Source organism: Cygnus atratus, chromosome 3 (genome assembly GCF_013377495.2).
Source record: "Cygnus atratus isolate AKBS03 ecotype Queensland, Australia chromosome 3, CAtr_DNAZoo_HiC_assembly, whole genome shotgun sequence".
Taxonomy (NCBI): domain Eukaryota; kingdom Metazoa; phylum Chordata; class Aves; order Anseriformes; family Anatidae; genus Cygnus; species Cygnus atratus.
In genome coordinates, this window is record NC_066364.1 from 1,499,419 (window position 1) to 1,520,762 (window position 21,344).

At 58.7% G+C, this 21,344-nt stretch overlaps 1 protein-coding gene across 10 annotated transcripts in view; it reads right to left on the reverse strand.

Moving 5' to 3' along the window:
• Positions 1-2,710: 2,710 nt before the first annotated feature.
• EFR3B (EFR3 homolog B) overlaps positions 2,711-21,344 on the reverse strand; it is a 37,500-nt gene continuing 18,866 nt past the window's right edge. For 5 of the 10 annotated variants that reach the window (XM_035563670.2, XM_035563672.2, XM_050709446.1 and 2 more), the window contains 19 exons: positions 17,156-17,277; positions 14,928-15,077; positions 13,595-13,729; positions 13,176-13,254; positions 11,846-11,981; positions 11,171-11,332; positions 10,461-10,572; positions 8,575-8,626; positions 8,173-8,345; positions 7,391-7,466; positions 6,486-6,647; positions 5,949-6,080; positions 5,792-5,859; positions 4,926-5,053; positions 4,466-4,557; positions 3,896-3,944; positions 3,502-3,605; positions 3,260-3,309; positions 2,711-2,973 (listed from right to left, as the gene is read on the reverse strand). In XM_035563670.2, the coding sequence (XP_035419563.1) occupies positions 2,868-2,973; positions 3,260-3,309; positions 3,502-3,605; positions 3,896-3,944; positions 4,466-4,557; positions 4,926-5,053; positions 5,792-5,859; positions 5,949-6,080; positions 6,486-6,647; positions 7,391-7,466; positions 8,173-8,345; positions 8,575-8,626; positions 10,461-10,572; positions 11,171-11,332; positions 11,846-11,981; positions 13,176-13,254; positions 13,595-13,729; positions 14,928-15,077; positions 17,156-17,277 (2,088 nt within the window). In that variant the 3' untranslated portion in view covers positions 2,711-2,867. Of the gene's footprint in view, positions 2,974-3,259; positions 3,310-3,501; positions 3,609-3,895; positions 3,945-4,465; positions 4,558-4,925; positions 5,054-5,791; positions 5,860-5,948; positions 6,081-6,485; positions 6,648-7,390; positions 7,467-8,172; positions 8,346-8,574; positions 8,627-10,460; positions 10,573-11,170; positions 11,333-11,845; positions 11,982-13,175; positions 13,255-13,594; positions 13,730-14,927; positions 15,078-17,155; positions 17,278-21,344 lie in introns of all 10 variants that reach the window. The other 5 variants (XM_035563669.2, XM_035563671.2, XM_050709445.1 and 2 more) reach the window with 1 other exon arrangement.

Below are 21,344 nucleotides of genomic sequence, written 5' to 3' on the forward strand. Positions count from 1 at the left end.
CCTCCAGCCCCTAAAGAGGTGGCACCCAGGTGCCGTGAACATGCCGACACAGCAGACCCCGTAACAGCAGACCCCATAAGACGGCAACATCAACATTTATTTGAGGGTGTGTTTGAAAACACCGACAGCCTCGTGGCCTTCTCCCCACCTGCCCTCGGCTACACACGAAAAAAAAACCACAGTGCCCCGAAATACAGAGATGGAAACGCACACATGCACCTAACGGCCGAGTTTATAGAAATATACTTTGTCATCTATACATACACCAGTATCTAAACTAAACGTGACGTACAAACAGGTCACTTACACGGGGGGGTAGGGACATTTACAAGTGGAGCTGGGGGCCTGAAAGGCGATGCTGAGCGCAGCCAGCACCCGATTTCGGAGGGAGGGAGGAGGGGGGTGCAGCAAAAGGGAGCAGCACTGGGAGCAGGGGGACCTTGTGGAAACCCCCCCACCAAGGGTTTGTCCACGGGGTAACATGCAGGCCAGCCTCCGGGAGCCCCAAACGGCACCGGCCCCCCCAGGACGTGCCCCATACCATCCCCACGGCTCCTCAGTTTCAGCCAGGCAGGCTCTAAAGAGCAAACCCTGTGCTCTCCTTCCCCCCTTCTTTGTGTTTTGGAGGGGTTTTCCCCCCCAGGCACACAATCTGGGGGTTCATTGCTTTTCCTACTGCATTTTCATCAGGACAGCAATGGAAACAAACCCTCCTCTGCCAAGCAGCTTCTTTGTGTTCCCGCTGACAGCCCCAAAACCTCACCCAGCCAAAATTCAGGCTCCAGGGGGACTGGGCATAATCCAGGGAGCAAAAAAGGACGGGAGTGGGTGACAGAAACATGGGAGGACCCTGAAGAGGGGCAGCGGCAAGGGACAGCCTCGGGCGCTGGGCAGGGTGGCAGAGGCAGAGCCCTGCTGTGAGCGGGGAAGTGCTGCAATCCAGCCCCGGGACCGAAATACACCCTTGTTTTTCCTGTCCTCTTAAGCTAGGTCATTTCCTAAACCCGGATTACAGGACGACCACACAAACAAGCGCTGACCTCGGGGCAGTCGCAAACTGTATCCGCCACCAAGAAAAAAAAAAAAAAAGAGACCAAAAAAAATATATACGTTAATGTGTAATTACAGCTTAAAATAACTGCCTGAAGAGCTGCGGCGAGACGTGGCAGAGAAACGTGGCGTGGCCGAAACGAGGAGCAGGAGGCAGGCAGGGGTGCTGAGGCCACCAGGCACGGGGGGGCTGCGCTTACCTGCTGGCCCTGTGCCACGTGCAGCTCCCACGTCTCCAATTTTAGACCCTCCTGCACCTCTCCACGCAGGGAAGTCGGAGGCGGTGTGCCCGGCTGGAAGGAAAGGGGCTGCCCCAGGATTTTATAGCGGTCCTGGTGCAGGAGGCTCCGTGCTTGGCTCAGCCAAAACCTGCCTGACCGCAGCAGAGGCTGCAGGCTGTGCCCGAGAGCACCTGAGCTCAGCCTGAGCACAGCTTCAGTGCACCAAGGCTTGGAAGGCATTTGGGAGCAAGATTTACCCTGTAAATTACTCAATACCTCCCGGGCATCCTTTTCTTCCCCATCCCTACCATCTTCACCTCGCACTTCTGGTTCAGGAGGAGCCAAAAGGATCCCAAATTCTCCCAAGAGGGTATTTTCTATCGCACGTCTAAAGAAAAACTCCACAGCCACATTTCTCCCCAGTCCAAATCCAGAGGTGTGATCCACAGCCCGCCAGGTGCAGGGTCTGATGGCTGGACCCCATAAAACACCTCTCATTGCAGCCACCTTCCCGCAGCCACTCGTGTTCTTCGTGGTTAGGGCTCTGCTGATTTAAGACAGGATTTAATCAAAGGGACTCTGTTAAAAAAAAAATAAATCTCTTCCTCAGACAGTAACCCCAAAACTGTGAAATCCCGAACCAAAAATGTGAAAACGGTTGGTTAACGCGTTGATAATCCCAACGTGGTCGCTCCTCATGCCTTGTGCCACGGCTCCAGGCACCCCACTGTACGCACGCTGCCTGCGGGCTGTCAGACTGGGCAACCCGCTGACGACATGGACAAGAAGCACAGCTCTTGTAGATTTCCCCTCCTCAAAAAAAAAAAAAAAAAAAAAAAAAAAGGCGTTTTCCCAAATAAAACATGTTTTCAGGTGACCTGGAACCAGCCAGGCTGCTGCGTGCAGCATCTACATCCATGATGGGACAACTGCCACCCTCGTGTCGCGCCGGGCACCCCCTCGTCCAGGGCATCAGGGCAGCTTCAAGTGCCCGGGGAATTGCCCCGCACCAGGGCAGCTGCCAGGAAGACGCAGGCTCACAGGCCAGGAGCTGGATTTGGGGACTGTACCCACCCCAGCGACCTGCCTCGAGCACGAGCTCCAGCAGGCTTTGCTTTTACAGCCGCCCCGGGGCACGCTGCGCCCCGCATCCGTCCTGCCTTTTACACTCTGACACCCTCCAGCTTCCTCCTGCACCCTCGCCAGGGGCTCTCGATGTGGCTGACAGATGACGCGGGGAGGGATTCCCCAAGGAACAGGCTTGCTTTTTGCTGGGAAGATGTACGTGCCCAATGCTGCCCACCAGGAGCCAGACCCTCTCCTCTCTCCTCCCCGAAACCAAAACCGGAGAGGGAGGTCAGAGCAACGACACCTCCCCGCACCTCCTGCCGCAAAACGTGGCTGCAGAGGGTCACGAAAGAAAGTACGGGAGACAGGTCTGTGGTGCCAACGAATCTTGGGGGTAGCCTCAGTGTCCGTGTCCCTATCTGTCACATGCACGAGGACGCAGTCCCCACGGGGCCGGCGGTCTCTCCCCAAGAGGTCCTTCGGCACAGGCTGCGCAGGGGCGGCTCCGTCCTAGCAGCACAGCCACCCTCAGTACACGCACAGGTCCGGGAACTTCATCTCATACACCGGGATGGAGTGGTTTTGGGGCTGGCCGTAGGCAGCTGTGATGGTGCCCGATGGGCTTGGTGGTGGCCTGAAAGGGGAGAGAGGCAGGGAGGCGTTTTACAGAGTTGTTTCATAAAGAAGCAAAGCCTGCTGCAAAAAACCATGCATCTTACACCGCTACAAACCTCCCCAGTGCCCCAATAGCTCAGGGGAATTGCAGCAAACAAACCAGAAGCTACTCCCAGCAACCCTGTGCCATCAGAGACACCCCAGTCCCGGGCCAGCACCCACTCCCAGCACCCTGCAAGCACCACGAGTGGGATGCTCAGCTAGCGGTGCTCAGCACGGCGTGCTCGGCCATCTCCCCAACTCACCGTATGGTGATCTCGAAGATCTGGTTGAGCTTGCTCTGCAGCAGCGTCGCCTGCAACAGACACGGTGGCTGCGTTAGTGCAGCTGCACCCCAGGGACTGCAGCCCAAGCACCACAAACACCCCGCCGGCCTTCCCAGAGAAGGAGGAGGGTGGCTTGGCAAAATTCAGAGCTGCACCGCCACCGCCCACCTCTCCCGGGGGAGCCGACTGTGGGGATTTCGAGAGCCACGGCCCCGACTCACCCGGGCGCCGCAGTGAGCAGCGATCTCCTCGAACGGGGCTTTCTGAAATTTCTCCACCACTTGTCGCCTCCGCTCTCGCTCCTGCTCCTCCACGGCGACGCTGTCTACTGAAGCAGAGGGGAGATGGCTCTCAGGTGCTCCCCCCCCGCAGCACGGGCCCCCCACGCCGCACCCCCACCTCCCCAGCAGCCAGGGCGGCATCCCTACAGAGCTGAGGATGGGTCTTTAGGGACACCCCAGGGCCAAGGAGACGGAGCTGCCTGGCCACCCTACAGCCTGGGTGTAATGCTGCTGTGGCAACGCACTGTGGATCCGCGGTGTATGCGCACAGAGGGGTGACTGTACCCACACACCACCCACAGAACACGTCGGCCTCCACCTCTCCCTCACTTACCTATTGCCTTCTTCAGTGTCTCATACGTGATCTCTTCTGCTGGTGCTCTCTGAAGGGAGGGGAAAAGCAGAGGAGGCTCAATACACAGCACAGGACACTGTTTGGGGATCAGAACATCCCAGAACCAGTGCCAGGGGCTGCATTCTTGCACCAAAACACAGCCCGTCCTTAAAGGACAGGGATCTCTTTCCTGGCAACCTGTACTTTTAAAGTGCTTTTTCAGGCTAGACTACCCTGGCTTTACATCTCCCACGGCTAAGAAATACGCATACTTGGAAAATAGAGAGTTGACACCCAAAAAGCAGTGTGAGACCCTTCCTGCTGTGCAGCTCCCCTTGCACGCTGGGATCCATCAGCACCTGGAGGGGAGCATCAGTGGGAGACGGGGATTTTCTGCCCCCCACTAGCTGCCAGACATACCAGGGCTGAGTTATACACCCCTGTGCTCACGGCCAGCCAAACATGCAGCCAAATGAAGAATTATAACCCAGCTGCACACTGCCAGGCTGCTAAGAGCTCACAGCACCAAAGGAACGACGCAGTTTCTACAAGCCTGGTGCATCACGGTACCTGCTCTCGCTCAGGACTGTTTCTAGACTCCACCTCAACCTGTAGGGAAATGGTCTCACCGATGCTCTTCCTCTTGGACAGGCGATCTTCATCTGGGGAGGAAGTAAATGGACAGAAGAGCTAATTGCAGCCACCCCAGCACCCCCGGATGTACCTTGTGTCCCATCCCTAGGGTAGCAGCCAGTCTGCTCAGGTTTCACCCAAATTCACCCAGCCCAGCAGCACCAAGCCAAGCCCAGCGGGCTTCATGGCTCCATCAGTCCGGCCTGCCATGCATTTGGCAACCCCAGAAAGCTCCCACCTGACAGTTTTGTCTCTCAGTTTCCCCAAAACGGCACCTCTAAGGGAAGGCAGACCAAACACCAGGCCCACGTGCAGCACGGGAACTTCACATCCCCATTGCTGTGCAGAATGAGGGACTGGTTTCCTGCCCCATGGTCCTCCTGTACCCAGCCCGTACCTGTCAGCTGGGGGATGTAGGGTGTGCTGAGGCGGTCCGAGTTGTAGCCGCTGCCCCCCAGCACCTCACTGATCTTGCTCTGCCAGAAGAAGACCTCCGGACCCAGGCGGTCGAGGCTCTTGCTCAGTCTACAGGGATGGGAAAAAAAAAAACAAAAAGCAGGGGAGATGGCAGCACTTCTTCTGCTCAGGGAACAGCACCAGGAAGGAGGGGGCTTCCAGCTCCTCTCAGTCAGAAACAGTGGGCTCACGTGGCTCTGCTTAGTGCCACCACAGCTGGACACGTCACGGTATCTCTGGACTCACCGGTACAAAGCCAGGGAGTACCAGAAGCGCCCTTGACCCATCACAACAGACACAGATGTGCTCAACAGCAGAGCACCACCCCAAAGTAGGGAACGCCTTGAGACAACAGCGGCACCCACTGGGGCGGTTTCTCCGTAAGGGACCTCACCACCAAACGTGAGGGATGCAAAGTGTGCCGAGGCTGTCCCAGCAGGAGTGGGACAGCCCAACCAGCCTCGGCCCCGGGATGATCAGCATGCAGTAGGCGTCTCTGAAATGGTGGCACACCGTCCTGCTGCCTGAGCAGGGAAGGGGATCAGCCAGCGGAGCCAATCCTGGTGTACGGCCAGCTGTGAGCACCAGCTTTGGCAGCTGGACCCTTCCCTGACTGCACGGGGTCCTCATATCGAAATAGAAGATGAAGAACACGATGTCCTTCCCACCGTGCCATCCCCAGATGGGAAAGGAAGACAAGCAGAGGCACACGAAGGGTTGATCAACTCTACCACCCATGCTCCTACAGATGCTGAGTCCTCAGGATCAGCTAGCAGGGAAGAGGGTGTTTCCAGAGGAGGCTCTCACCTGGGTCTCTCCACGAACACATCCTCAGGGAGCAGATAGGGAGCCTCCTTCTGCCGCATCTGGATGACCTGCGGGGGGCAAGCAAGGAACCAAGCTCAAACCTCGCAGGTGCCAGGGGGGCTGCGGCAGACAAGCCACCAGCCCGAGCCCTTCGCACCTCGTGGATGTGCTGGCAGAAGGTGGGCACGGTGATGAGCTGGCTGATGAGGTTCAGGTAAGCTGCTCCGAGGGCAAAGAGCGCGCAGCGGTTGTATGCCATCAGGTTGTCTTCGTTGATCTGGGCCATCTCCTGCAGCAGAGAGACAGAGCCGTGAGACGGGGACAGGCAAGGTCCCAGGGGGGTCCCCATCCACCTCCCAGCACCACCGCCCTGCAAACATCCCAGCTTTTGGAGCAGGGGTTGGGGCGTTGCAGAAGCTGGCAAGCTGACTAGGATCAATCCCTGCAAGTGCAGATCTGATCCCACTGCGGCAGAAGAAGCTAAGAGTGGGTGAGGAGCTTACATCCCCCTTGCTCAGAGACCCCAGCTCCAAAATAAACCCTTCTCCCTTCAGTTCCTCCGTTGCCTCTTCCCAAGTATAGCCCACATCTGGAGAGATTACATCGGGAGGGGACAAGGCTGGGTAAGACGCTGGGGAAGGAGCATCCTGGCCCACCCAGCACCAGCAGCGCACCCAGCTTCCCATCTGCCCACCTGCACCGCCAGCACCAGGCGGATGAGGTCCACCACAACCTCCTCGTTAGCCAGCTCGATGCTGATGAGCATCAGCATGCTGTAGAGAGCCTCGTAGTGAGCCTGCACGTTGCTCTCCTCCTTGCATATCAGGTAGATGTGCCGGTAGAGCTGCTGGCCGTGCTGTTGGGACACGGAGGGACACGGTCACCTGCTGAGCATCCCCTGCATGCAACGCTTCCATCGACACAAAGAAAGAAAAGCAGCAGGGCCCAGCAAAGGGGCCACCATCCACGCATGATCCAGAGCTCCTCGGATCACCAAGCAGATGCAGAAAGCCCCAGGAGAGGGAGCTGTGACTACCAGGTGGTGTTTCACCGCCTGCTGCTCGATCCTGACAAGGAGGAGGCACCAGCAGGGCTGAGAGCAGAGGCTGGGGCAGGCAAACGGTGCTCGTAGCACCAAGCCCTGTCTCAAGGGAAACACAGCTCTTCTGAGCCCAGGGGCTGCGCTGCTGCTCCCCGGCGTGCAAGCTAATAAACCGTCCCTCTCTCGGCCTGAAGTTAGTTCCAGAGGGGTTTAAAACATTTTCGGGCATGGTACAAAGTTGGGAGAAATAAAAATAATAATAATAAATTAAAAAAAAAACAAACAGGCAACTTTGAAAATCACTTGATAAGCAGCATTTGGGACACCAGTACACCCTGAGGTAGCCATTCCTTGGGGCAAATAGCAGATTTAGAGGTCTACAAAGGCCCCTTGGGCGAAGCACTGATAAAAACTGAATCCCACTGGCTTTTCCCGAGGCTATCCCCAGGTTTAGTGGCCTCATGGGACCCCAGGTCTCCAGTGTACCTTGGGGAAACCGAGACACTGTTCCCACACAGGTCTGCGTAAGGACAGCTCGACCCAGACCCTGACACTACCTTCTTCATGAAGACAGTATCCTGGCGCGAGCATTTCTCCACCTTCAGCTTCAGGACTGAGATGTCGCTGATGGTGCTGCAAGGAAAGGGAAGGGAAAACTCAGACAGAAGGAGGACGCACGATTCCCACACGCCTGCAGAGCTCTGGCCAGGAACGAGCCCTCTGGGAGGAACCAAGGGTGGGGAAGCTGAAGGGTGGCTTCAAAACCCGTGTGAGCAATTCGGATGTTGAAGAGAGCCAAACCACTACAGGATTTCAAGGCAGTGGCACTCAGGAACACAAAGGCAAGTTGACGAAGCAGCATGCACGCGGGCTACTTTAGCAGGACCACCGCAAACCCCATGGAGATACTTCCATGTGAGATCAGTCACCTTCTTCTGATTTAGCTTCGTTCCTCTCCAGAGTAAGGCTAGCTAAACGCAGCGCAGCGACACCAGCGCCCAGCAGGGCTATCTGTGGGGATGCAATGCAGTCGATGAACCCCCTCGAGGATATCACTGCTCCTGCAAATCCTCCTGGTACCAGTCTGCCTAACTATGGTTATATCCAGCAGCGTGGTCCCACACCCCTCTGGGCACAGAGAGGCCCCCGCACCCCTCTGGCTCCTGGCAGACCGTTCCTCTGCAGCATTAAACCACCCCAGAACTGGCACCCGATTTAATAACAACTCTTTGGCAGCTCCCAAGCCTGCCAGCACCCTCAGCCTGGCAGATCTCCCTCCCAAAGCCTGCTCTGTGGGGTCTGCGGGTCCCAGCCCCGCTGGGGAGCCCCGGGCACGCACCTGATGGTGGCGAATTTCTGCCGGTTGCCGTGGCGATCGATGAAGCTGATGAGGATCTCGAGGACAAAGAGGCGTATCTCGGCATCCTCCATGAGGGCTGAGGAGAGCAGCCTGTCCAGGAAGGCGCTGGGAAGCGCCGTGAGCATGTTACTGCACTGGAAGCCCACGGAGACCTGCAGGCATCAATGAAAAAGGAAGGCAACATGAAAGTGCCGCTTAGGGGATAAAACGCAGCAATAAAGAGGGGATGCAGGCAGAGAAAATTAAGTAGAGTTTGAGCTCTTCCTAAACTACTCGAGGGGAGAGAGTTGCTGAGCTCAGGACCCCCACAGCAGCAGGTGCCTTTGGTCACAGGCCTTGAAGGGGCTGGACACTCCTGCAGGGACAGTGACACCTTCATACCTGCAGCAGGGACTTCAGGAGCATGATCTGCGTCAGCCGGTTTCGGTTCTCCCTGCCAGGGAGAAAAGAAATCAACGGTAGAACCCGGGTGAAAACAAAACAACCCTCCTCCCACACCCCCAAAGAACAGAGAAGCCTCAAAGGGCAGGAGCAGTGTCCTGGGAGCCACCGCTGCACACAGCTGGGCTGTGAAAGTCCCCAGAAAACGAGGGTTTACCAGCCAGTAAAAAGGCTGCCGAAGGAAGGGTGAACACGAAAGAATTCGTCCCAGCTCAGGCACCAGAAACAAGCAGGCACAAAGCGAGCTCAGGATGACGAACCACTCCGTGCGTGCCTGTCCCGCCGGCAGCTCCCGAGGGATGCCAGGCACCAGATCCGAACAGGTCCCTCGCTTTAAGCTGCTGAAGAGTGGCAAGATGAAGCCCAGCCCTTCCTGTCCATGGAGGTAGGTACCTTTGCTTCTCGCTCCCATCTCCCTTCTTGCAAAGCCACCGTGCACCACGCTTACACTTCGGGGATGTATAACTTTTTTTCTTTTTTAACGCAAAGAGAAGAAATCTTGAATTCTTTACTGTCTGAACTCAATCCTTCCTAGCCTTCTGCTGGAAGAAAGGGACACATGGAGCTCTGGAGGGATTTCCAGACTGTCCCATCACCAAAACCCACCGCCTACCCTGCCTACCACCGCCCAGGGACTAGGCTACACCCCAAGCGGCAGCATTCCCCGAGGCCGAACCGCAGGCTGCAGCTCCTCTGCAAGCTGCTGGTCGGGTTCAGTCAGACATCCATAGCAAGCACCCTCCTTCGCATCTCGTGGGACTTAAAAATTCTCCTGGAGGAAGCTCATGAGCTGGTAAAGGAGCAGTGACAAACGGCCTGGCGTGGCCATGCCAGCACTGAGAAGTGGCTGGGGAATGGCATCAAGGGGCCACGAGCCTGATCCTGCTGCTGCAAAGAGAGCTGCTGAACAGCCCGGGGAGCCCAGCACGTCTCTCACGACGTGAATCAGGATCGAACCGGGAATTACCCCCACGTGAGCGAGGAGCAGAGCACGTCTCCTGTCAGCCCAAGCCTCTCTCCCATCAGGAACAAGTGGGAACAGCCTGACCACACTTCGAGGATAAATATAGCATGAAAATCTGTTCGCTCTTTACCTCCACTTTTCAGCGCTGATACCCTCGCTCCAAATAGCTCTCGGACTCGGTTCCAGCACTTCTCAAGGGATTATGTTGTTTGGGTGTTTTCCTTTCCCTCTCTTCCCCCGCAGCCGGGTTTACACACCGCCTACCGCGCAGTGGCAATAAAAGCCTGGGGGCAGCTCGGAGGGGCCAAACACGGGGTGGGGAGGCAGCAGAGAGCAGCTGGTCCCACGAAGCCATAAGCTTCTCAAAAACATAAGCTTCTCAAAAGCCAGCGGCCGCCTTGCTGCCCTAAGCATCCCATCTGAAGTCACTCCCCTGAATTTTATTCTTTCTTCCCTGCTAATTTTGGACGGCACCCCCAGGACTAAGCTCCTTACCCGAATCGTTCAGGTACCCGAAGAAAAGCAGAGTTCAACTGCAGCATCACTGCCTGTAAATACCTTTCCCCCTTAATGCTCCAGTGTTTCTCAGGACCTCAAAACCTTGTAATCATGGCTGCAGCAGACAGCAAAGCATTTTGAACAGGGATCTCATGTTCCTCAGCTTCCCTTGGTGAAAGCTCCTGATGCTCAGACCTTCCAATAATGCACCCACATCCCACCCTGTCCCCAAAGGTGGGAAGCTTCAGGAGCTCCCCAGCACTTCCAGCCGCACGTTCAAAGCCTTTTGCCTCCAGGCACGGGACAGAGCAAGGAGAGCAGGGCAGGGGAAAGGAAGAGGAGGGAGGAAGGCATCCGTTCTCACCCAGCTTTGCCAGCCTCGATGGACTGCTGCGAGGACGGCAGCGGCACCTTGTTCATGATGAAGACCATCACCTCGGACTGCTGGTACGTGGGCAGCGTGCTGGCGAAGGACCCTGCGGGGACAAGGGCACGCTGGCAACTTGTGAGGCACAGCCCACCACCCGCAGGGCCTGCCGCCCTGAAAGTACCAGGGCTGTGGGGTCTGCCATCCCACCCCGCTCCGATCCAGCCCTCGGCCAGGCTGGGATAGGAGAAGGCCTCCCCGGATCTGGTCCCTGCAGGCAGCTTTTCCTCCAGGATGATTCAAAACCCATCCAAACGCCTCCCGTGAGGAACAGCCCCAGGCTCAGGCAGGGTGAGGTTGAGAGAAGCCAAGCCCTGCCTCCAACCCCTCTTTTTTGGGTACATCCCCACCCTCACCAGCTCCCGCAGGCTCTACCTGCCCTCTCCTCCTCCTCTCCTTCCTTCCTCAGGGCCTCCTACCCGGGGAGAAGCTCAGCTTTGCCCACACACGGCAGCTCTGCCGGGGATCGCTGGGGTTGCGATGCCACCTGGCGATAACCCACCGCCACGCAAGGGATAAATCCCACTTCCCATCGCTGCTTTCAGGACGAGGGTGATTTTGTTTCACCCCGAGATGCAGAAGGCAGAAACCTCCCGCGCCGGGGGGCCCCCCGCCAGCACAGGGCCACGCGCTGCAGGACGCCCCACCTATGGTTTTAATGACGGCCTCCTGGAACATCCTCTCCTCGTGCTCCTTGATGATCTTGGTGCTGACGCCCGCGGCGCAGTCGTAGCTCCCCGTCAGCGCGTAGTCGATGCTGAGCCGCAGCTGCCTCAGCAGGGTGTTAAACACCTCCAGCACCGTGGGGCCTGCGAAAGGGACAGGGGAGAGACGGGGGAGCTGTGCCGGAAGAGAGCCGTGCTTCTTCCCAGGGAGCTGGAGCCTGTAGTTTCCCTAAGGATGGTGTGGTTCAGGCCTCCTATTACCCCATAAACAGATTGAAAACCCTTTTGGCCAGACGCACAGCAAGTTTTAAACCCACCAGTCAAGACAGGAGAGAAGCAGACTTTTAGGGGCGACATCAGCTCGGTGTATTCAGAGTGGGCCCCGGAAAAAGAGCCCTGAAAATCCCTTTGCCCCCCTGCGTGGAGGCGAGGGCTGGCATCGCGCTCAGCCATCTAAAGCCAGCCGTACGTGGGTGTCGTGCTCGGGTGCGCTGAAATGGCACCCAACGGATCCCCAGCTCCCCTCGATGCTCCGGACCGGATCCCCCAGCACCAGCTCACACCTGGGAGCACACCAAACCTCCGGCAGCTCTTCGCATCTCCCACCGAAATATACGGGCAGCGGGACGGACGGGGAGGACGGATCCATGCACCTACCTACAGATCCGGAGGCTGCAATCACCGCTGCCTCCGAGAGGACCTCCACGATGCCCGCGCGCACGGTGGCCGCGCTCTTGCTGTTGGCATCCAGGTGCCCCAGAAGCTGCTGGATCACAAGGTGGGAGTGCTGCGGCTGGAAGGAGAGCGGGAACGTCAGCGCAGGTGCCACGTGCACGAGGCAATGACCCTCTTCTGGTGCCCATGCAGCCACCAAGGACAAATCCTGCCCAGCTGTGCTGAGTCCCTCGCTCTTTCCAACATAGCTCCAGACGCAGAACAAGAGGGCACCCAGAGGAGGGCTGTTTTACGAGAGCTTGGAGCAATCTGCACGGGAAAAATGATCTGAAGAGCTGTTGAGATCTAAGGAAATTGTGACGATTAATCCTGGGGATTTCAGGGAGAAGGGTCCCGCTGAGTTATTGTGACCCTACACCTCCAGTATGCATTAACAGGATTCTATAAAACCTAGCAGTGCTGTAAAGGATTTTAGGCAATCTGCAGGATTATCAACATGAAGCGGAAGCGGGGGATGGCGACGTGCTTGTCAGAGCACTGCTTCTCCAAGCAGAGCTGTGGTTTGGCCGAGTCCAAAAGCAAAGCAAACTGCCAAGGGGGCGAAGTGGGGCAGCGGGTCCGGGGCAGCCCCAGCACCGTGGGGAGTCAGCAGCACTGTACCCATCACCACACAGGGACCCACGCGTGGAAGAAGAAAGGACGGGCCATTTTCCTTCCCTTTGGGGGTTACCTGCATGGCATTTCCATGGCCAGGGCTCCCGGTGAAAAGGGGCAGAGTCTGGCAGGGTCTGTCCCTGTCTAAGGACTTTCCACCCCTCCTTTTCTGCAGGGACGGGGAGCTTGGGTTAATTTCCACAGCAGCGGTCTGGAAAGGGGCAGCTTCCCACCAAAGCCAGGCCGCTTCCTTCGGCGCGTTTCACAGCCTGCTGCCAACCCGCCTGATTCAGCGGGGCTTTGCTTTCTGCTGAGAGGGAGGCGGGCGCTGCCGGGACTGAGACACGGGCTCCACGCCCAGCGCCCTAAAACGCACCCAGGTGGCACGAAGCAAGGCTAAGGAGCATCAGACCTTTATCTGCGGGGCCCCCAGCCCACCCTGCCATGCAGCCCAGTGGCTGCACCGTCTGCAGCCTGTTTTGGGGCACATTCAGGGGCTGAGCCCATCGCAAGCGCTCGGTCTCGGCGCTGTCGGGATGCAGCAATGCGGCAGCTGCTCTGACTCAGCCCAGCCCCGGCCGCTCCCGGGCACGCACGCGCGTCCCCAGCCCGCGCCGCTGGCCACAGCAGCCCCCCCCCCACCCCCCCAGCTCCCCACCTGGATCGAGTACATGATGATCCTGAAGCAGCGGGTGGCAAAGATCTTCGGCTCCCAGAGCGAGTGGTTATCCAGGTGGCTGGGGAGAGATGGAAACGGAGGGGACGGTAACTGCAGGTCCCCCGAAGCACGCAGTGCTGCAAAGCAGCCCCAGGAGGCAGGGACAGCCAGGAGCAGCAGGGAGCAAGCGATGCGGGTGAGAGCAGGGACACAAACTGCTCTCTGAAGCGACTTTTCTCAGCAACAGGTATCTATCCAGTGCCATCTTCCTCAACGCATCCAAAGAGGAGAGCTCGGCCTGCAACCCGGTCACCGTCTCCAGCACCGTGCCGGAGGAGCACGTGCCTTCACCCCAGCTCCAGCCCTCGTCGGCTGCTTCTCCGTGCCCTTGTGCCGAAAAGGAAGGACGCCCAACTTACATGAGGACGGGTTTGATGGCGTTCTTGATGTTGCCGTACGCCGCCCGGCCCAGCAGCTCCCGCAGGCACCTCTCCGCCAGCTCCGTGGGACTCTCCTTCTCCTTCTCAGTGGCTTGCAGCGGCGAGGGGGAGCGGCTGTGAAAGCAGAGGAGGGCGATGAGAGCGGATCTGAGCGTGCAGCAGCAGTGGGGGAGAAGAGGCACGGAGCCCAGATGGGAAGGGATGGAGCAAAACAGTCGTGGCATCTGCCTCTAGCCCCTGCTGCCACGGGCTACCCCTCGCACAGCGGCAGCCACACGTCGCCCTGCCAGGAAGGTGGCGTAGCTCCACCACGGCACAGCCCAGGCATAAATTGCTGCTGGATTTGAGCCAGATCAGCAGGCAGCGCAGGTGCACGGATCGCAGGGCAGGGGGATGCGCTGGGACGGCCCCGTTCCCTGCAGGAACGGCCCCCACGTCCCCGGGACTGGAAGGAGACTCACAGCGCTCAGCGCTGGCAGGGGGAAGGATGTTATCAGTGAGGACGCAGGGCACAGCGTCCCCCCAGGGGGGACACAACCTCCCAGAGGAGGAAGAACACAGCAGTCGGCGTGGCGCAGCACAAGTCACGCTGAACACGCACGCCCCGGAGGGGATCCCTCCCCTTTTCCACGCTGGGGCTATGTGGCATCGCAGGAACACAGCAAACGCCTTTTTTCCACTTCAGCGCTTCAGTTTACAAGAAAAAGGGGGACTGCATCCGGCCAAAAGCCGTCTTCCCAGGACTGATACATCTCTCCTAACCTTCAAAAGGAAAATCCCAGGAGAAATTCGTGCCTGCTTCCCCACTCTGTGCTTCTCAGCCGAACAACTCCCCTCCAGACACCCAGCTGGTGGCAAGCAGGCAGCCAGCAGGGGGTTATGCCGGCAGAATGGAGGGACAGGGAGCAGAGCCCTGTTTCAGCTCCTCACATTCCTCTTGCCTGGCTTTAACCTAATTGCTTAGGTAGCATTTAAGCACAAATCCTCGCAGGGCTCAGCCCACTGAGCAGGCAGCTCAGAGCCTTCGCAAACAGAGCGTGTCCTAACTGCAGGGGTGGTGCTGAGAGCTCTCCTCCAGAGGTAGCATGCTGCCCTGCAGTGGCTGAGACAGCGATAACCTTCCCGGCACCAGGTAACAGGCAGGGCTCCCGCCATCTGCATCATCCTTGAGCAAGGACACTCACAGGGTTTCCCCTCTGACCACCAGAGGCCTTCTTCACACAGGGGGGCAGGCACAAAGCAGCCCACGACGTCCCCCCCCCTGCAAAACCTGGCTGAAAGCAGCCCCCGAAGCTGCCGGCAGAGCCCTCACCTCTCGGCCTCCTCCACGTGCTGCAAGTTGAAGAGCAGCGAGGGCACGATTTTGTCCATGTGCTGCGGGTCCCAGATGTTGGCTTGAAGTTCGTCGTTCACCGTCTTCCTCACCACCCCTTGCAGGCCTTTAATGCCAGACATCCGGATCCTGGGGAACAAATCGACATCAGAATATTATCTATCTATACACGTAGATAGAACTTGACATTTCTATACGTACATACATATACGTGGGTGAAATTGTACAAGAAGTTGGAGAGAAGGCGCTGATTCTGCCCCACAGGAGGGGTTCACACTGACATTTCCCCAATTCTCAGCTGTGGGCCTGCTACACCCCAGGGATATCACTCTGCCCTCCATCCACAGAGACTCGGCTTCCTACAAGCCGACAGACCCAAGCAGGAAAGGCTCTGAAGCAGCCCAAATCGTTCTGGCAGCAGCAGCCGGCTCCCATCCACAGCCTTTCCTGGGAAGCCCCCGGGGCGAGCTGCAGCCACGCGCTAACCGAGACGGAGAGGTGGCGCCAGCAGCCCGGCCTCTCACGAGGGATGGTTTTGGCCCCGGTATGCACGGAGGGTTTTTGTTGCTTCCTCTGTTCCCAGTAGCCACACCACACCCACAGGGATGCTGGATACCAGGAAACCTGGATGTGCTTTGGACACCTGTGTCTTTTCTGGGTCCAGAGCTCCTGACTCTGCTCTAACCAACAAAGTCATCAGTAAAAATCTCCCTACGCAGCTAAGTCTGAAACCAGCCCCTCAACACCCAATGCTAATGCCCAAAGAAGACAGCGTGCGCTGATCTGCAGAAATAAACGCGTTGAATAACCTGCTCTGAGGTCTCCCTATCTCAGTTTGCAGACCCAATCAAGGCAACAATCTGCCCACGACACTACTCCTGAAGAAGGACCACCGAGCAGGAGCAGGGTCGCAGGAACGCCGAGCCCTCCTTTTTAATTACAGGAGAAGCAGAATTTCTTCCAGTCTCCGACACAGCGTCAGCAGGGCCCTAAAAGTCAATTGGAAATAATGAGCCTCTGGCATCACTTCCTGATTAAGGAAAAAAAGCTACCTGCAAGTCTGCAGCGGCGACAGGAGGCTGGGAGTCCCCAGAGAGCAGCAGCAAACCTCAAGGGTTCATGGTTTCAAACCTCAGGGGCTCACCCCTCTGGAAGGCGACCGGTCGCTGGTACCGCAGCTCCAGGAACAGCACCAGCACAGCACCAGGCTGCGCGGAAATGCTGCCTGACACCCAGGCTCCGCTTAAAAATTGCCCCTGGCAGCAGCCACCTCCTCTGCACAGGCTCCCAGCAATAGCCATGGCGCTGTGCCATCAGCGCCTCGCGAGGAGGCACGCGGCCATTCCAAGTGCTGGGTCTTTTTAAACCTGCCACCGCGAGCCCTGGCTCTGGCAGCAGTAAACAACATTAATCTGTCTGCTTTCGTCCTAATTAATCCCCTCAGGGCACGTTTCCCATCGCAGCAAAGCCCGTCGGTGCTCAGCGCTGTCTAGAGACACGGCCACCTTTAAAGGTGGAAAATAACAGCCCGCAGCTGCAGGAGGCGCTTTCTGAACGTGCGTTCATTCTGTCAATACTGGGCTTCTTCCCAGCACCATCGCCTTTCGGAACCGGGACCAGGATCGTTTCCTTGCCGCCTTCTCTGAGCTCTGGCCCAGCCCCGGAGCAGAGGTGAGAAACGCTTGAGGAGGAAGTGCCGAGGCAGCTCAGGTGGGCAGCCTCCAGGTGCTACCTGCCCACGTTTTGCCCCAAAACGAGAAGTTTCAAGTGTGCTGTGCCCAAGGGCACACGTTTGTCCCTTGTCGTGTCACTGGCTGTGCTCGGAGCTGGCCCTGCTGTCAGGACAGAAAACGCAAACTGTCTTTTCTCACACGCGTAACGCTGCACGCAACATCCCACACGGCACCAGAAGCCGGATACGCGCTGCACTGCATTTTCTACGCTTCTGTTTCATCCTCCCATAGAGCCAGGAGGGCTTAATGTGGGGAAAATAAAGGAGGGGAGAGAAGAGCAGCCGATTTTAAGCCCGAGAGCGCCCGGCTCTGGGGAATCACAGCACCAAGCAATGGGCCCGTGCAGCCCGCATCCAACCTGCTCCCAAAATGAGGCGCTCCTCCAGGAGAGACAACGGCTGGGGGCACAGGGAAGCCCCCCAGCATGCCTGCAGAACCAGGGACACCGCTGCTGGCCCCGCTCGTGGCACTCACTTCGTCCGGATCTCCAGGTCATCGTGGCTGGAGTGGCACATCTCGCTGAAGCGGGAGACAAAGAAGTCGTAGCTGCGGTGGTAGGACGGGGTGTCCTCCTCGATGTTGGCAAACTTCACGAACTGGGGGAGGAGAAACAGAGGCTCAGCACAGAGGACACAACAAACAGAGTCTGAAAACACCCCTCCGGATCAGAGCAGACACGCAGCGGGCTCCAGCAGCGCTACAAAGGACTCCGCCGTGGCAGCTTGCACGTGCTCAGGGCCACAAACCAGCCGCACCCAGGACGTCCCCAAGCGGGAACGTGTCACTGCACAGCCCCACCGGGCTGCAGCAGCACTCGGGCCGGGCTCTGGGTGCTGTCGACCTCACCGCGAGCCCCAGCAGAGGGCACGTGGAAGTGCAGCAAGGCTCTGAGTTAAAGACTTCCAACGTGCAGCGCACGCCGGTAACTGAGGGAGAGATTTGCCCCCAGCTTCTTTCCAGCCTCCCGGCCGGCACAAAAACCTTCTGACGTTTCCCAAACACGGCCTCAGGGTGAAAACGGCCTGGGAAATGACAAGGAGGAAACAAGCTGCAAGTGGAACCACACCCCGGGTCTGCCCGCGGCACCCGGCAAGCCAAGGTCCTGCCCATGGCTTCTTTCCAGCCTGGCCGCACCAGCGGGCGTGGAGCTTGCCAGGAAAGCCATCTGACCAACAGACCTGGGGTTTCAGCTTTCAAGGAGAAAATTAGGGGGAAGAAGGGATTAACTACATTTTCAAGCTTTCTTCTGACTTCATAAACTTCTTCAAAGGGTCAAGCAGAAAGAGGAGACCTCGGCCCATGCAGTCACACCGACAGGAGTAAATAAAGAAGGGCAAAATAAGTAAAACATCTGTAGCACGAGAGTGGCCACAAAATCCAAGGCGTCAGCTCCTGGCCTGAGCACACACAGGACACGGACCCAGGCTGGATCCATCCACCAGTGCCCGGTGCTGGGAACAGATGAGGTTTGCCCTTGGCCTGTGCCACCAGGACCTCGTGCTTCATCCTCCCCCTCGGAGCAAGGGAATAAGCAGCTGGCAGAGAGCTGGGGGGATGAAATCTGCCGCTCGGTTTACACTCCCGTGCTGCGCTCACGTTAGCGGGCTGGGAAAGCTGAGGCCACCTGGATGGACACGCGAGGAAGGGAGAAGATGCTCCCTGTCCGGGCAACGCCCCCAAAACCACCCCAAATTGCGCCGAGAGAGCAACGCCGCCGCTGCATTCGAGCTCAGGAGCCGCTCACTAAAACCGCCCTCTGCCAGGCGAGGAAAGCAGCCAAGAGACGCAGTGGAGCCCTTGGGCAAGATCCAAGCCCTGACCCGCCGGCAGAGGCGGAGGACGGAGCCGCGCACGCCCACCGGCCCTCCGAGCGAGACGTCTCCTGCTACAGGCACGTGCAGGCGCCGTGGGAAGGCTCCCTCCTGCCAGACGGGGAGGCTGCAGCACGGGGTGCTGATGCTGGCTCAGCACCGCCGCTGACGGCGCCGCAGCTTTGTGGTGGTGCCGGGCGATCCCGCGTCACTCATGCGAGCTGTCCAGGGCGGCACGAAGGCTCGGGCTGAGGTTTCGGGACGGCCGTGATCATCCTGGGAGGATCAGACTTACCTCCAGGGGGTTAGCTGTCCCCCCAGCACCTCCCAGGTGCCGCGCGGCGCCTCCTTCCTCACCCGACGGGCAGCAGGCTCTCCTCTCTTCTTGCTCTCTGCGTTTGCCGGCATCCAGCCCCGCCGCGAGAGCAGCGGGCGAACGGCCCCCGGTGCCCCTCCGCAGCCGGCAAAGCCAGCCTGCCCGTCCCAGCACTTGTCACCCAGGGCCAGGCACCGGCCAGCGTGCGCCCGCTGCGCCAGGCTCTTAATAACGTCAGCTGCAAAGGCTGGCTCTGTACCACCGAAGGAGCTGGCTCAGCCCTGCCAGGAACTGTTCCCAGAGCACGGGGACCGGCTCCGGCTGATAAACTCCCTCTTACTCACCAGAGAAATGCAGGGCTGTTACATAAGGAACCTCTGTACCAGGCAGAGAGCACAACGCGGTGGGGTTTTTTGTTGTTGTTGTTTGTTTTTTTTTTTAAGCTCGTGGCAGCTCCACGTGCAGCCGGAGGCGAGGGCAGGATGCGCAGCGAGGAGCAGGCACCGGGTTCCCCGGGGGAGCCGTCCCGAGCACCCCCGTGGGCAGGAAAAGTTGTGGAAAAAAAAGGAGGGGAAGGGCACGTCCTCGGCAGAGGGGGCTGAGGTTGGCCGTGAGCCGAGGACTGTGCACCTTCCAGCTGCTGCCTGCGGGTGCTGAGCACCTCGGGGCACCCAGCCCACGCGCAAGCTGCCCCTACGAGGGCAACTGTGGGGGGATGCCCACCCCGGTCCCGCTGCCAACCTGTGCCCCGGGGCAAAAAGCACGGACGGAAAAGTCCCAGCGAGGGCTGGGCTGGCAGGGAGGGCACCGGACCTTCAGGGGAAGGACTTCGCGTGAGATCCGTTGCCGAAAACAAAGCTGGAAAGCTGGCTCTGGGGCTCCGTGACCCATCTCCCACCGCCAAAATTTAAAACGTTGCACCGCAACGCTGCTCCTGCTGTGCTTTGAAGGGCTGTGGGGCCGGGCAGGGGTAACGCTGCCGCCTAGAAGTCCATCGGGCACAAACACATCAGAAGAGGCACATGGAGGAGGGGGAAGAGCCGTTTAAACGACAGATCCGTGACGGTTTGAGGAAAAATAAAGCCGGGGACGCCGCCGAGCTGGAAATCAGACGGTTCCTACCCAAAGCAGGGACGCTGCCCGGCAGCCTCCGAACGAGGATGAGAAACCAAAGTGGATTTGAGCTGCCGCTCCGTACGTTCACCCCGGGGATTACACAAGGAGGGGTTGTGGCGATCGCAGGCCGCTGGCTATCTGCTGCTGCCGTGCCGGTCCTGGCAGCCCCTCTGCAGCTCGTGGCGAGGAGGGAGGTGTGTGGAAGGAGAGATTTCAGGAGGATGACTCACTGGGAGCAGGTTTCTATAAACAACCTCCTCCCGCCTTCGCCATCAGCTCCGTTATTGTGCAGGCTGCTTGAAGACAGCACCCACTAATTAAGCCCGAGCCCGAGGCGCATTCCTTGTTAGCAGATCCAGGGAGAAGTGGCTCGTTATCATTACTCACTTCTCCATGAGAGCCCGCAAGGTCCCTGTGCTGTTTGCCCTCCGAACGCCGCCACGCTCTGGGAAACCGAAGGAAGAGCCGCTAAATCATCACTCCGGATCTGGACCCCTCGTTACAGCATCCACCACCGACTGCTGCCCACGGTTAAACCACGGAAACACGGTGCCCCCTGCTCCGGGGTGCCTGTGTCGGGGCACCCTTGGGTGCAGAGGGACGAGGGTAATGCCCGGAGATCCTGCTCCCATCCCGAGGAGCTTCCCCCTGCAGCACACCTGGGGCTTGTGGTGGCATTGCCACAATAAAAACACCGCGGTAAGGTGCTGTCGGCAGCAGGCAGCCCGGTCCTGCCGGGCGATCGATGCTCCTGCTCCTCCCCGAGCTGAGGATGAATAAATAGGTTTGCCGACGGGCAGCTCCCAGCGCTCTCAGCTGGGAGCGATCAGCAGCCAGGGAGAAGGGGGTGTGAGAGGTCTCCGCTCCTCTGCCCGTCCCCCTCCCATCACGCAGCAGAGAAAGACAGATCAGGGCTGAGCTGTCCCTGAATTTCCCGGACGCTCAACACATTTGCCTCGTCCACCCTGCTGCCCAAAGGAGGTTCGGCTTCACCTAACCCCTCTTTTTTTTTTTTTTTTTTTTCCTTTTTTAGGTACGCCCGGTACTCCCAGTAAAACCAGCAAGGAGCAAGCTGTGCCCCAGCAGGAAGGCAGCTCACAAGCATCCCCGCTGGCTGCCGGCCAGGATCAGCAGTTTGCACGTCACCTCGCTCGTTCACGCCGCTCATTTTACGGCTGCGACTGACACATCCCCGGCCTGGCTAAGCCATTTATTTGCTCTGATTAAGCCAGGCCTTTTACGAGCACGAAGAGCTCCCCAAATCCGCGGGGATCATCCTAAGTTGGGCTATTGTCTGAGACTGCTGACAGCCCCCGTGTCCTCAGGCTCCTTTCGGAGAAGCGGAATTCGAGAGCCGGGGGCGCAGCGGCAGAGATCGCAGGCAGCGAGCGGCGGAGACAGCACGCGGGCAGCGCTGCTG